The following is a 15,374-nucleotide window of genomic DNA, read 5'->3' on the forward strand; positions in this document are numbered from 1 at the left end:
AGAAGAAAAAAAAGGTGGTTTTAGAAATAAGGGGTAGAGCAAACTTTCAAATTCTCTTAAAGGCTATCCACCATAACCTACCACAAACAGCATCCTAAGGGGAGACTCTGGGAACATTCCCATTTAAGTCAGGAACAAGATGAGGGGGCCCATTGTCACCACCACTCTCCATCTTTGTTTATCCTTTTGCTTGAACCCTGATCAGTGTTGTGGGAAAAAGAAATTAGGGGATATAGGGATTAAAAAGGAAAAGGCACAACTATCATCATTTCTTGGTACTATGATTAAACGGAAAACACAAGTCATTCAGTGGACAGACTGTTGGAAACAGTGGTGGTAAACAGTGTTGCTGGATACAGAAGATCAGTCTGTAGAAATCATTAGTGTTTTGTATGCGAGGAGTAACTACTGGAATAACTAGTAACTTTTTACAGAAAACTGTGAAACTTTGTTGAAAGACATAAAAGAAGACTTCAAGTAAGAGGAGATTCCATACCCATGAATGAAAAGACTCAGAATTCTTCCCAGGTGACAAAATCAGTTAGAAGCAGATAATAAAGATTTGGTACAGGAGTGAGCAGGCATTTCAGTGGAACAAAATTAAGATTCTTAAAACCTGCTCTTCTCACACCTGAGAATTTGCCTTGATAAATGATAAAGTCTACATTACAAGTCACTGGGGGCTATTTGTATTACTCAGTACATAAGAGTTGGGGCATTTGGCTTCCTGTATAGAAAAAAGAAAAATGAGAAAAATACAATTACTTACCAGAAATAAATCCAAATGGATTAAAGACCTAAACATGAAAAATCTATCAGAAGACAATATAGAAGACCATTTTTATTTGTGATTTTAGATTGGAAGGTTTTCCTACAAAAAAGGCAAATTATAAAGGCAAATAAGTCATTTTATTGCAAAAACTTCTGTATGATTAAGATTACCATAAATAAAATTTAAAAAGACTGGGAGCAGATACTTGGAAAAGAATTAATATTCAGAATCTATGAGACTTATCTAAAAATAAATTAGAGTAAGCAGATTCAGTTGAAAAGTGAGGAAAATATGTTAATAAGCCAGTTACAGGAAGTGAAGTCAGAATTGTCAGTGAACATGAAAAGATGCTTAGTAGAATCAGAAAAATGCAAATTGAAAGATACTATTCTTTATTTTATCAAAATGGTAAAAATTAAAGTTTGATATAAGATTGGCAAAGATGTAGGGGAAAGATACTTTTCTATGCTACTAGGAAATTGTAAAGATTACTCCTTTGCAGAGTAATTTCACAGAAAAATGGACACAACCTGTAACCTGCCACTAGGTAACTAAATACCGTAGGGAAACTTAGACCCACTTGCATGAGGAGCCACATGTGAGAATGTCCATTGCAGTATGTTTGTACTAGTATAAATTTGGAACAACCTTGAACACCAGTGATAGAAGAACAGCTGGATGAAATGTAATATCACTTGACTTTATCTTAAATATTACCATGACGGACCCAAAATATTCAGGCAAGTGGGAAAAAACCAAATTGCAAGATGATATGTTTAGTATGTTCCCGTTTAGGCAAATGAAACATTAACGGTATATTTTTGGAAACATGCAATTTAAAATATTAAAATGGACTAGAGGAGTACACTTCTGGTTAGGAGAAGTGTATATTGAGGGGGGTATATTAGCATTATTTATAATGAGTAATTATTTTGTTGTTTAGTTGCATTTTATTCCTGTTCTCCAATAGCACAAGATGATTAGTGATTAAACAGCCCAGAAGCAAGCATCATTGCTGAGTAGAGGGAATATAGTTGTTAGTTTTATCATCTTTCTATAGTCTGAAAACCTAAAAATATACATGGAAGAAAAAAGAATTAACTGCTGTGTTTCCATAGAATCAAGATTCTTCTTTCTATGCCTTTTGCTGTGTTTGCCAGAATGTGTGCCAGCAGTGAGTGTTTTAAGGACTTAAACTACCTGAGGATATTTTAACCTCTTGATGTATACCTGCATGTATAGGGGATGTGTAGGGATTGCACAAGCATGTGTGCTGTGATAGAGCCTATAGAGCATTTGGGCTTCTAAAACGTTGGTTTATTGAGCCTTTGTTTTTTTCCTATTTAGTTTCCCAGATATGCTGAGATTGTGCACTTAACACTACCTGACGGGACGAAGCGGAGTGGGCAAGTTCTAGAAGTTAGTGGTTCCAAAGCTGTGGTTCAGGTAAGCATTACTTTAAAAATCTGGCCAGTTGAACATTTTTCTAATCACAAAAAAGCATAAGAAACACCAGTAGTGTTTTCTGGTGATTATCACATAAGTATACAGATCTTCCTTGACTTACCTGTGGCGTGACAGCTTGATAAACCCATCAGTAAGTTGACAATACCATTTAAGTTGAAAATGCATTTAGTACACAGAACCTACTGAACATCACAGCTGAGCTTAACTTCCATTGAAGGTGCTCAGAACACTTAGATTAGCATGCAGTTGCATAACACCGTCTAATGCAAAGCCTATTTTATAATAAAATGGTACATATCTAATGCATTTCTACCATATGACCCCTCTGTTTCTTTAGAGATTGGTTACTGACTATAAGGGAAGAAAATGAACTTTTCTTGTTTTCTTGCCAAATGTCTGCCACCTGTGTGCATTCTAGCCCAATAGCTCCACTGGTAAAATGGCTTTTTTTTTTTGATTGGTAAAATGAAGCAGATAATCACATAGAAAGACAGAGACAAAAAAACAGAATTCACAGCTTGTGGGTTGAAACCAAAACAAGATCTGAGTCTGTGTCTGTAAATTGTCTCTGATAAGTCTAGTTTTTAATGTTACTGACTATATAAAGTGGCAGTTTTCTAGAATAACATATTGCCCTAAAAAGTAATATGGATGGCATCACTGACTCAATAGACATGAGTTTGAGCAAGCTGTAGGAGATGGTGAAGGACAGGGAAGCCTGGTGTGCTGCAATCCATGGGATTGCAGAGTCAGACACAACTAAGCGACTGAACAACAACTAAAAAGTAATCTAAAGCAGAAGTCAACAGAATTTTTGTAAGGGGCCAGATAGTAGATTTTTTTAGGCTTTGTGAGGTTTTATCCAAAGTCTTCTCTGTTGCATGGTCTTTACACTTTCTTTCCCTTCTTTTTTTTTTTTTTTTTTTTTAAGAAAACCACCCTTTAAAACTGTAAAAAAAAAAAAAAAAAACAACCACACACACACACATTCTTAGCTTGCTTAATATGTTTGGCCTGCAGGCATGACCCTGGTTAAGAGGTGGAAGTTTGGTTCATCACCCACCATGAACACTTCTTCATTAGTGATATTAAAAATAGTATATACATTTATGTATTTTACTTTATAAGGGCCATTTAAGAGGCAAATAAATTTTAAGCACTTATGATCAAATTTCTTTTACTCTTCTGTTTTATTTTCTTTCTTGATAGGTATTTGAAGGGACTTCAGGTATAGATGCCAAGAAAACGTCCTGTGAGTTTACCGGGGATATTCTCCGAACGCCAGTGTCTGAGGATATGCTTGGTAAACAAATACTATTATTCATTCTGAGCAGAGATCTGTTTCCTTTTTAACATATTTCCATGTAGTTTTTTTAAGTGAACGTTTAAAAACACAGTTAAAAAAGTGAATATTTGAGTCATTGTACTCTCTGTACTGCCTTGTCATTGTTTAACAGGTCGGGTATTCAATGGATCAGGAAAACCCATTGACAGAGGTCCTGTTGTCCTAGCTGAAGACTTCCTTGACATCATGGGTAGGGACAGAAAATGGATTTTGTGTTTAGAGGAAATAACATCTGTCTTATACCTTTGTCAGAGAAAGGATGCTTTTTATGATACTTAAGTAGATAACCAACATGCTTCATATTTAATTAGTTATTTTGTTAATTATTTAGTAATTTTATTTTTCCCAGAGCTTATCTTAATTTTTTATGTCAAATACTACAAGATATTGTAAAATATTACTATATATTACTATAATATTACAATGTATCTGAAATATTAATAGTAGAGCCATAATGGCTTTGATATTAGGATTTCTTTCTTGCTACACCATATAATTTATGAATCTACAAAATATTAATGGAAAAAAGTTTCAGATTTCAAAAATAACTCACTTTTTGAGTAGAAAGAAATGCTTTATATGACTGTAGTCTTAAAATAAAGATGTATTAATGATCTCTTTTGGAAATGCATTAGGCCAGCCAATCAATCCTCAATGTCGAATCTATCCAGAGGAGATGATTCAGACTGGCATTTCGGCCATAGATGGCATGAACAGTATTGCTCGGGGGCAAAAGATTCCTATCTTCTCTGCTGCTGGCTTACCGCACAATGAGGTGAGAACTAGAATCTATTTGATGTGAAATTTAAGAAGAAAGGATCTCCAAATGTTTCACTGTTAGTGAGAAACCAAATAAAGGATTTTCAAGGTAAATACCCAGTGTTACTGTTTATATAATCCAGTTCCATTGACTGTCTGATCCATGTGTATCTGACTTCTTCCTTACTCTTAGGAATCTTTGCAAAAATTGCAGAATAATTTTGTTAGGGAAAGACCTTTAAGACATCCCAATTTCATTTGTGATTTAACTCCCAAAAGTTTAGGATAAAGGTTATTTTGTTATAGAAGATATTATTTTAGCTTTCAACTCTGTCCTTTTATACTCCCCATCAGATTGCAGCTCAAATCTGTCGCCAGGCTGGTTTGGTAAAAAAATCCAAAGATGTAGTGGACTACAGTGAGGAAAATTTTGCGATTGTATTTGCTGCTATGGGTGTAAGTATAATCTTTTCCTATTTTAGAATGAAATGTAAAATTGCTTATGTTCTTAAAACAGTGTAGAAAAATACACATGTATCATTCAATTTATCTCTAGGTAGAGAAGTTTCAACTTGGTATTTTGGGCAAACCATGGATTAGTATTTAGCAGTTGACTGGAATATAAGAATAATTCTCTTTGTGCCCAAAGCTGTTTACTCTCTTGGCTTTTGTGAATGTTTTGGGAGTACCTGAAGCTTTAAAAGAAGGAGCAGTGCATATCTATAGCTTGGCCTTCATTAGAAATAAATGCTGGGGGAAAAAAAGAAAAAGAAATACTGAGAATCTTGCGTCTCTGAGCACTGATGAAGTCATTGCTATTTAGGTAAACATGGAAACTGCCCGGTTCTTCAAATCTGACTTTGAGGAAAATGGCTCAATGGACAACGTCTGCCTGTTTTTGAACTTGGCTAATGACCCAACGTAAGTAAACAAATATGCTCTTTCTCTCTGTTTACACAGGCTTCTGGTCAAAAATATCACCTTAGACTAGGGAGGTAAAACATAATGAAAGCTTCATGGGCCTAGGAATAAGATAACCATATGTAAATTCCAGCTCTGCTTTTTGCAGGTCACTTGGTTTTTGGCAAGTCATTTAAGCTCTGAAGCTCAATGTCTTCTTTCGTAAAATGTGATAAATAATATTTGTCTCACAGAGTTGTGCATTATTAAATGAGATAATAAGTTACTTAGCACATGGCCATACTCAGTAAATGACTTTTTCTTCTTACCTGTAAAATCTGGCCCCTGTTGTTTCCTCCTTTCTCCTTCTCGCTCGCTTCCTTTCTTGCTAGATTTTGAGAACTATGTAGTTCTGAGAAATTATGGGGCATTTATAAAATAGTCAATTTAGCTGTGTAGCACTGAGTAAATACATAAAAGAACTCTGCCTTAAGAATTTTAAAGTAGTAATTTCTTCACCTTCCTCAGTTTGTGTAAAACTTTAAATGGGAGATTGTACTATTGTTTCCGGAATCATTTTATTTTGTTTTTGGCCTTTTTGTCTGCGTGACATAGTACTTAATGTTTCATTTCAGTATTGAGCGAATTATCACTCCTCGATTGGCTCTAACCACGGCCGAGTTCCTGGCCTATCAGTGTGAGAAACATGTATTGGTTATCCTAACAGACATGAGTTCTTATGCTGAAGCACTTCGAGAGGTAATTTTTCTCTTAATTACAGTAGGTTATCTTGCTGCTCTGCAAGTTTTCATTTTTTTTTAATCATTTTTTAAAATTCATTATTCATATGTTAGTGTAACACCTTAATCAGGAAAGAAAATACAGTATGTCAGCCTAGTTGAAATGATTGAAAATGAGATTTAAATTATTAGCCTGTTTGTCATACTGTCACTGTCTCCATTGATTAAGACTGGATTCTCAGGACTTTTCCTGTGGTCCAGTGGTTAAGAATCCACCTTCTAGTGCAGGGATCGTGTGTTTGATCCCAGGTGAGAGAACTAGGTTTCCACATGCCACGGAGCAGCTAAGCCCGTGTGCTGCAACTAAGATGTGACACAGCCAATGAATGAATGATTAAATAAATGCTAAAAAAGAAAAAGTTTGGATTCTTAAAGAGAGTAAATCATGCAAGCTATTTAATCAGCTACTCTACCAGGAAGTTCTGTCTCTCCGGACAGTCCATTTTTAGCCCTTTTCAGGAATTTCATTTTCAGTGATGTAAATTTTTATTTATTTACATAAATAAAGACTATACTCTGGCAGAACCCTCTTCAGAACTTTTTTCCCTTCAGAAAACTCAGTATTTAGAAACAATATAAGATTCTAGCATCCAGAAGTGTGGGGTGTGTTCTGATGCGAGTTAGGAAATTTTGAATGAGTTGCTCTTTTAAGTAAGTAAAAAAGAGAAAAAGACTTCTGAAGAGACTTGCTATATAAATATCTAGCTTCTTAAAATTCCTTAAGATCTGTCACCATATCTCACTCTGCTTTGGTGCTTTTCCATTGAAGGACTTTTTTTCTCCCATCCATCCATCCATACTTACATAAAAGGCAGTGAAAATAAGTATTAGTGAAAATTTTTAAGAAAGACAATTTAAAAGCCCTTTTAAAAAAATTATTAGATTCAACAGACAGCTGTTCTGTCAAATAGCCACTTAAGTTTTCTATATGTTTATCTTGCTTTCTACATGATCTCCTTTGATGTTCAGTTGCTAAGTCATGTATGACTGTGAGCCCATGGACTGCAGCATGCCACATTGATAAAAACTGGTCTGCAGGCCACAGTTTGAGTAGCTCTGATGGAGCGTACTCTTGGAGGTGCCGAAGTAGCACTTAGCAGTTGGGCTTCATGCTTTAGGGTTCTTAGTGGTTGTAGATTAATATGTATACATAATATTCTAGTGTGCATGTCTCCGAGAGAAAGACCTTTTATTACTGTTCTTGTGCAGTGATCTAGGGAAATTATCTGGCCCTTGATTCCAGTTGTAAATTGGGGTTAATATTAACTTCTTCATTAGAGTTATTGTGAGGATTAAATTAAATGATGTATGTAAAGTATATCTGGAGAAGGAAATGGCAACTCACTCCATTCTTGCCTGGGAAATCCCATGGACAGAGGAGCCTGGCAGGCTACAGTCCGTGGGTTTGCAGAATCAGATGCGACTAAGCACACACACATAAAATGCATCAAATGATTTATGTGTATATATATATATATATTTTTTTTTCCCTTTTGATTTTTTTCAGAGATAGTCTATGTAAATCTGCAGGATACATAAGATGAAATAAATCATGTGAACTGAGAATGTTCTCTTGGTTTTAAAATGGACTTCCTTTGATTTATAAAATTGCAAGCTGGATTTTCTTCTGGCAAGCTATTTAAAGATTCTTGTTATGGCAATAATGATTTTAACAAAAATCTTCTGGTCCCCGCTTGTCAACATTTCTGTTGTAGAATAATCTGAAATTTTGTTTCTAGATTTTTCTTAATGAGACAATACTTAAAATGAACAAGATGATATTTCTGACTTTGTAATTTGGCCTATTCAAACAAACGTGTTCTAACCAAGCGTCAGTTCTCATATCCTGGTATGTGATACTATTCTCCTTGACTCACTGTCAGGTTTCAGCAGCCAGGGAGGAGGTTCCTGGTCGACGAGGTTTCCCAGGTTACATGTACACAGATTTAGCCACAATATATGAACGTGCTGGTCGAGTGGAAGGTCGAAATGGCTCTATTACTCAAATTCCTATTCTCACCATGCCTAACGATGGTAAGTTTTGCGTCTTTGGATTATAGCAGGCCTGATCATTGTAAAGGGCTTTAATTTCAAGAGAGAAGATCACTATCGTTTTGAGAGTATTCTCCAGGAGTTGAGTTTACCTATTGATTTGTTTCTAATAAAATTTTTTCATTTCAAAACTACCTATAATTATTATTCTTTAGTAGAAAAAATTTTCTTGTAATTTTAATTTTTATTAATTAGCTAGTATTTAGTGTCTGCTATTTGCAGTCCACTGGTCCAGATGTAAGGAAATTTTTTAAAACGTATGAGCTCTTCTTATTGTAAACTACTCATTCTACTTGGATGTTTTCTTTATATATGTGCACCAGTAATTTAAGGTAGCTTAAGTGCCAGATAAAGAGCACAAGTAGCAAATGCCACAAGACTGGAGGTAGAATGATTGACAAGGCTTGTTAAACATGACTTGGTTTTACCATGTGTGTAAGCGCACAGTGCAGTGCCTGCCTGGGTGTCCGCCCAGTAGCTCCTGGGTGAGACTTTCAGCACTCCCCTTATGTTAGTGTCTTTTTGTCTTTATCTCAGTTTTTTTATTTAATACTTTTACAGAATATTTTCAGAAACAGTAATAACTATAACTGAGCACTGTTTCAAGTGTTTTGTAAATATTGACTCATTTGATCTTCATGGTGACTTTGAGGTGTCCGCTCTGCTGTGAGGCACAGGGAGGTAAAGTGTCCCAAATAGGAAGTGGTGGCTTTAGAACCCAGGCAGTCTGAGTACTACCTCAGACGTGACAATGATTTGTTCCAAGGAAGTAGCTACAAGATTACTCTCTGAACAGACTAGGGACACCTTGCTCTGTAGGGCCTGTTTGGTGCTGCCTGTAGCGTTGCTTTACTTGTTTAGCCTGTTTGTATTTCCCATGTTGAAATGTTGGGTACCCATCTGGGATAATTTATGGAAGAGTGCTGTCTCAGTATACATCAAATGGTCAAATCTCTGCAAGAGAACTTTGTGTTTAAATGGAACGTTATTTATACTTGGGGGAGAGGCAGCGCATCTAGGAGAAATAGTGCTTTTTATGAATGTAGCTAATTTAACTTGCGTCAACACATATCTGTGCTGCAGCCAAGTAAGTTAAACTGGCCATTGTGGTAATGTCGAACCATTTTGGCTGTTTAAATTCTAAACTTTATTAAAATCAGATAAAGTTTTGAAATAAAATGTTTCAGTCACAGTAGCCACATTTCATGTGTTCAGTAGCCACATTTGACCAGTGGCTGCCATATTGCATAGCACAAATAAAGAATTTTTCCATCATCACAGAAAATTATTTTATATAGCACTGTTTTAAGTAGTACAGATCGACTTCCTGTGGTTTTGTTTCTATGAGATGGACAGTAACTAACATCACATGTCTTCCTCTGGTAGATATTACTCACCCAATCCCTGACTTGACTGGATATATTACAGAGGGGCAGATCTATGTGGACAGACAGCTACACAACAGACAGGTATTGAACACTTGTGCAGTGCCATAAGCTTACACGTCTGTTCTTCAGTTATTCTTTAGTGTCTCTGACTTTGCTCTTAGGAATTATTTATTTAGAAAATACCAACTTGAATTGTTTTTAATATGACTATGAAACTGTCATTTCTGTAATACTAAAATCCTAGTGTGGAAAAGACTACCAGAATTAAGAATTAAATTTCCACTTTCCTTATGCCTTAAAGTAGAGTCCATTGTCTCAAAGAACTTTTTTTGGGTCTTTATTCCAAAATGGCATGGTCCACCAAATTTGTTACTAATATAAAAATAGATTTTTCAGATTATTTTCCTTTTTATTGTTATTTTTAATTGAGGTATAATTGACATAACATTTCATTAGTCACAGGTGTACAGTATGATGGTTTGATATTTGTATTTGTTGCAAAATGATCACCACAGTAAGCCCAGTTAATGTGTCACCTTACATAGTTAAAGTTTTTTTTCTTATGATGAGAATTTTGGAGATCCAGTCTTCTAGCTACCTTTAAATACGCAGCACAGCGTTATTAGCTTACATGCCACCATGCTGATCATTCCATCCATGTGACTTACTGACTTCACCACTTACCCTTTGATCTCCCTCACCCATTTTTCCCACCCCCATCCCATGCCTCAGGCAGCCACCAGTCTGTTCTCTGTGAGCTCAACAATTTGTTTTTTAAGATCTCATGGATGTGAGATTATACATATTCTCCTTTTTTATACATTATACATATTTCTCTTTTATCTTTTTCTCTCTGACTTATTTCACTTAGCATAGTGCCCTCATGGTCCATCCATGTTGTCACAAGCAGCAAGATATCATTCTTTTTTATGCTGAGAAATCAAAAATGGAATCTTTTAATTATTCTTTAATAGATGCCAGCATCTAATAATGAGCTTTTCGATGAAATTGTTAAATCTTTTTATGTGTAATTTTATGAGAGTTCAGAACCATTTTGGATTTGATATTGCAGACAGATTTTGAAAATTCAGTTTTTTTAATATAATCTTGTACTGTTTTGTAGATTTTACTTTTTGGATTTGATTTCGCAAAAGAAGTCTTAAGCTTTAAAATATTTCTTCCTTATCAGGAAAAGATATTAGGACTCATCTAGGAAGCAAATGCAGCAGCTTTATCCAATTTAAATAATAATAATGAGGTTCACAATCCTTTACTACGAGTAAAGCTTGAATTTTGTACTTAAATATATTTTCTCCCTTCCCATTTTACCCAAGATTTACCCACCCATTAATGTGCTGCCCTCCTTGTCGCGGTTGATGAAGTCTGCTATTGGAGAAGGCATGACCAGAAAGGATCACGCCGATGTGTCTAACCAGCTGGTACGTGTGTGCTCTCCAGAATGAGTGCTTTCTTAGTTCATTCCTTCTGCTTTCTTAACACCTCTTGTCTTTTTTCCACATCACTTTTCTTCTCCCCCATCAAAGCAGGAGTGTAATATAGAATAGTGGAATATCGGTAGAATTCATTAGAGCCTAGTAGTTTTCTCATAAGGATAAATAAATGCTCATGACAAAGATCAAAAATCACATGCCTAGGAGAAGGAAATGGCAAACCACTCCAGTATTTTTGCCTGGGAAATCCTATGGACAGAGGAGCCTAGCAGGCTACAGCCCAAAGGGTCACAGAGAGTCGGACATGACTGAGCGACTAAGCACATAGCTACTTAGGTCTTAGAAGTTGGCCCTTTGGTGTGGCTCACTGCTCCCATCTGGTGTTGGGCCCAGGGTCTCTCCCTGAGTTGCCAGTTGTCAGCAAAGAGGAGACCTTTCCCCTCTCCGCTCAGTTCATCCACCTGACAGCCGTGTAAGGACTCATGTGTCCTGAGTGAGATAGTGCCTCCCACCTGCTCCTCAGGTCCCTGATCCCTCCCACCCCATCCCCTCTCCAGTCTCAGATGCGAATGAAGTTTAAAGACAAGGGAAAAAAAGAACCACATGCTTGAGACCTGCCTCCCATAGTGTATGAATTAGTTTTTAAATAAAAAAAATCAAGGCCTAAAGCCTTTTAAGTTTTTATTAGTAATCTTAATAGTAATTATACAGTATTTCTGAAAGGATATTCTATCTTATTTTTTGTTTAACATAGTAGGCAATCACCAGAACACTAAGGGGTACATATATATTCTGTGAAATCCTTGGTTTCTATAGCCCTGAGACTGTATAGCAAGCATAATTAAAGGAAGATGCATTTGACCTTAAAATAGGCATGATACACCTACTAACATCACAAGTATTTTTTTGAATAGAATTTAGAGATGGATTTCTCCCATAGTGTAAGTTGTATGAAAATGCGCTACAAAATGTAAGCTCATTGATATGTTGGGAGAGCATTTTTTTGTACATTGTTTGTAATGTTGATGTGCTGTGTGCCTGAAGATTCCTTTCTGAGTGAGGTTACTGTATAATAAAGTCTTTCTGACTGGCATATGAACTTTGTGAGTTACATTTGGAAGTAGCATGAAAGCCTGTGAAGGCAGCTGCAGCGGTACACCTCTGAAGCCCGGATTACTGTTGGCATTTATAAAACCTTATCTCCGCTTTTGCCTCTGTAGTATGCGTGCTACGCTATTGGTAAGGATGTACAAGCCATGAAAGCTGTCGTTGGAGAAGAAGCTCTTACCTCAGATGATCTTCTTTACTTGGAATTTCTGCAGAAGTTTGAGAGGAACTTTATTGCTCAGGGTAAGATGACTGTTTTCCCATGAATATAAACAGCATCCTAGGTAGTTTTGAGAACTTCTTTCCTAGTCTGAGAGAATTTACATTGGTCTCCATGCAGTTTTCCTTCTGATCGGAGAAGAGGTTCTTTCAGCCATCTGCCATGTCTTTCTTCTTAGCCCTCTGCCTTCAACTCCTTGATCCAGTTATTTGGCTCTTTCCCTTCTTACAACCAGCCTTCTGCTCTGCTGCCTCCCTTGTCACTTCTTAACCTCTCTGGAGTGCTCTCCTCTGGTTTTGGGGCTTTCAGACTTTTCCAGTCCATCTATCTTCATCTTCCTGATTTCCTATCTTCTTGCTTCTTAATTGTTAATGTTTCCAAAGGCTTAATTACCTCTTCTTTCTGGGGTTTTCCCCCTACACTGACTGACTTCCTGTTTATGAGCCTTTAGCCTCTTTCTGGGAGAAGGCAATGGCACCCCACTCCAATACTCTTGCTTGGAAAATCCCATGGATGGAGGAGCCTGGTAGGCTGCAGTCTATGGGGTCGCTAAGAGTCGGGAACGACTGAGCGACTTCACTTTCACTTTTCACTTTCATGCATTGGAGAAGGAAATGGCAGCCCACTCCAGTGTTCTTGCCTGGAGAATCCCAGGGATGGGGGAGCCTGGTGGGCTGCCGTCTATGGGGTCGCACAGAGTCGGACACAACTGAAGCGACTTAGCAGCAGCAGCCTCTTTCTGAAGCTCTAATCCCACGTCTCTAACTGGGATAACTTTGTTTATGCCACTACCTTCTCAGACTTCGCATGGTGAGAAGCAGAGGATTTTCCCAACTGACCACCTGCCTAGCAATTAATTCCCGTTTCAATTTCTGTCTACCTCTTGCATGACCATTGTCCCAGTTAGCCCAGGCTCAGGAATTAGGGATTCTTAACCTTTTTCATTTATTTTCCATCATTAAATATTGGCTACTTTGCATTGTTCTCCTTCAAAACATCCTGTTCTGTTTTTTTTGTTGTTGTTGTTCCTAATGTAACTTAGGCCAGTGTTTCTCAAAATTGAACACACCTTTGAATCTACTGGGGATCTTGTTGAAATGCAGATCTGATTCAGTAGATCTGGGTGGGGCCAGAGAGTCTGTTTTGACGTTTCTGGGTGATGTTGAAGCTATACCGACCTCTGTCCTCTCTGAGTCGGAAGACCTAGTCTAGTCCTTCTCTCCTCGTCCGTGGCCGGTGTCTTCACCAGTCTCCCCAGCTCTCTATACCATTGCTGAAGTAAATTTACTGTTAACTATATTGAGTGTCCTTCTGTTAAAATGTCTGTGGTGGTTTTAATCACATAGCATGTGCAGGGCTTTTGAGCTGTTTTGTTTGGTCTGCTAACACTGATGAACTCTGTTTTTTACTTCACTGGTATTTATAAAAGATGTGTTTTTATTAACATTAAAAATCCCCCAAATAAGATTGCTGGGTTTTCTTAAAAAAAAAATTATGTAGAACCGACTTTAAAGGATAACAATTAATTCTGGTAGAAAAAAGGACCAAGAACTCTAACTCCTTAGCCAAAATATGAGATTCATTTGCAGGATAAGGATGACTTTGCTATTAAAAATAATAATGGCAATAACAACTTTGAAAGCCACTGCTCTATTCAGGAGCATAATTGGCATTTAGTCTTTTTATGTGTCTGTACAAGACTCTTTCAGGCTAGCCTCTTTTTTTCTGAGGAACAGTTTTCTCATTACTCCCTGGATAAAACCCTGACTCTAGTTTCCATATTCCTTGAAATATATTTAGAGCCCACCCAGTTGTCAGAAAAAGGCATGTGTGTGCATACACACGCTCATGACTACCCAATGTCTCTCCCTGCGGCTTTCTCCCTTTTCACTTATTCTTATGTCTAAACCCTCATTTCTACATTCAGTGACATCCAGTCCAGGGGGACCTAGCTATTTGTGCCTCTTTTTTATACTTCATGCTCCCAGTGCTAGGCCCATAACAGTAAATTTTGAATAACTCTGGTAAGTTGACAGTAGTTGGCCTTTACTCATCTGATCTCAATTTTTTGTAAGGTCCTTATGAAAACCGCACTGTGTATGAGACTTTGGACATTGGCTGGCAACTGCTCCGAATCTTCCCCAAAGAAATGCTGAAGAGGATCCCTCAGAGCACCCTGAGCGAATTCTACCCTCGAGACTCTGCGAAGCATTAGCTGCTACTTCATCGCTGGCTCGATGCTCTTGTGAAGTACTGGTTCTATTTTCTTTATTCCTTTTGCACTCCCCCATCCCCACCTTTGTGTGGAGTTTACTGTGTTACCCTGTAATTAAAAACAAAGACTAGGTAACATACTGTGCCAGTGTTGCAATGTTTTAAACTGCTAACAGACTTTAAAATATCCCCTGTTTAGAAAAACCTGGATCCTTCCAACGTTTTCTTCAAAGCAGCTGAGAGTTGGAGGTGGAGTTTTTCATCGATGTGTGTATTTGTGCATAGTGGTGTACCTTACTGCCTAGTGTCCTCATTATTGGGGTCTCTTAGCCCTTGCCTCTCCACCCTGGCAATAGTATCACTATCTGAAGTTACAGTGCTTTGGTCTCCAAGCTAGGGACAAGAGAGGGGTCTGAAAGACACTTCTCAGAGCCAAGAGGCTTTCCTGAGCGCTGGTTTTAGATTTTGGTATGCCTCGGGGTCTGTGCCGCTGCTCTCAGCAGATGGTTTTTACTGCCCGCCTGCTCTTTCCTGTCTAATAGATAGACTAGAAGAGGAGTTTCCATTTCCTCTTTGGTACGGATTAGCTTCAACGTCCATGTCTTACTGCTCTTCCTCCCTATGAATAACACAGAATCATGCCACTTTTGCCCTGCTGGCATCGCTCTGAGCAGCAAGATGCCCTGTCCTAATGATCATTACTGGGTTTCCATGCAGAAGAATCATCATTACAATAATTAATAGAACTTTGCTTGGAAAGAGTTGGGATACAATTTTTTAAGAGTTAAAAAAAAAATCCTTTCTACACTTGGACATGCCAACAGTGGTTTTAAGTTTCTAGAATGTTGACCAGATGCTAGAAAGGCAAGTGGGGAAGAGAAAGCACTTCTGTTTATGGA

General features: G+C 37.4%; 1 protein-coding gene across 2 annotated transcripts in view; it reads left to right on the top strand.

The window, feature by feature from the left end:
* The window catches only part of ATP6V1B2 (ATPase H+ transporting V1 subunit B2), a 37,536-nt gene extending 22,876 nt beyond the window's left edge, over positions 1-14,660 (top strand). For both annotated transcript variants that reach the window (XM_055578672.1, XM_055578673.1), the window contains exons 4-15: positions 2,120-2,218; positions 3,449-3,542; positions 3,697-3,774; positions 4,220-4,359; positions 4,698-4,799; positions 5,167-5,264; positions 5,879-6,002; positions 7,927-8,077; positions 9,482-9,564; positions 10,818-10,922; positions 12,155-12,284; positions 14,337-14,660. In XM_055578672.1, coding sequence (XP_055434647.1) covers positions 2,120-2,218; positions 3,449-3,542; positions 3,697-3,774; positions 4,220-4,359; positions 4,698-4,799; positions 5,167-5,264; positions 5,879-6,002; positions 7,927-8,077; positions 9,482-9,564; positions 10,818-10,922; positions 12,155-12,284; positions 14,337-14,476 — 1,344 coding nt within the window. In that variant the 3' untranslated portion in view covers positions 14,477-14,660. The remainder of the gene's footprint in view (positions 1-2,119; positions 2,219-3,448; positions 3,543-3,696; positions 3,775-4,219; positions 4,360-4,697; positions 4,800-5,166; positions 5,265-5,878; positions 6,003-7,926; positions 8,078-9,481; positions 9,565-10,817; positions 10,923-12,154; positions 12,285-14,336) is intronic.
* Positions 14,661-15,374: the final 714 nt, after the last annotated feature.

Source organism: Bubalus kerabau, chromosome 4 (assembly GCF_029407905.1).
Source record: "Bubalus kerabau isolate K-KA32 ecotype Philippines breed swamp buffalo chromosome 4, PCC_UOA_SB_1v2, whole genome shotgun sequence".
Taxonomy (NCBI): domain Eukaryota; kingdom Metazoa; phylum Chordata; class Mammalia; order Artiodactyla; family Bovidae; genus Bubalus; species Bubalus kerabau.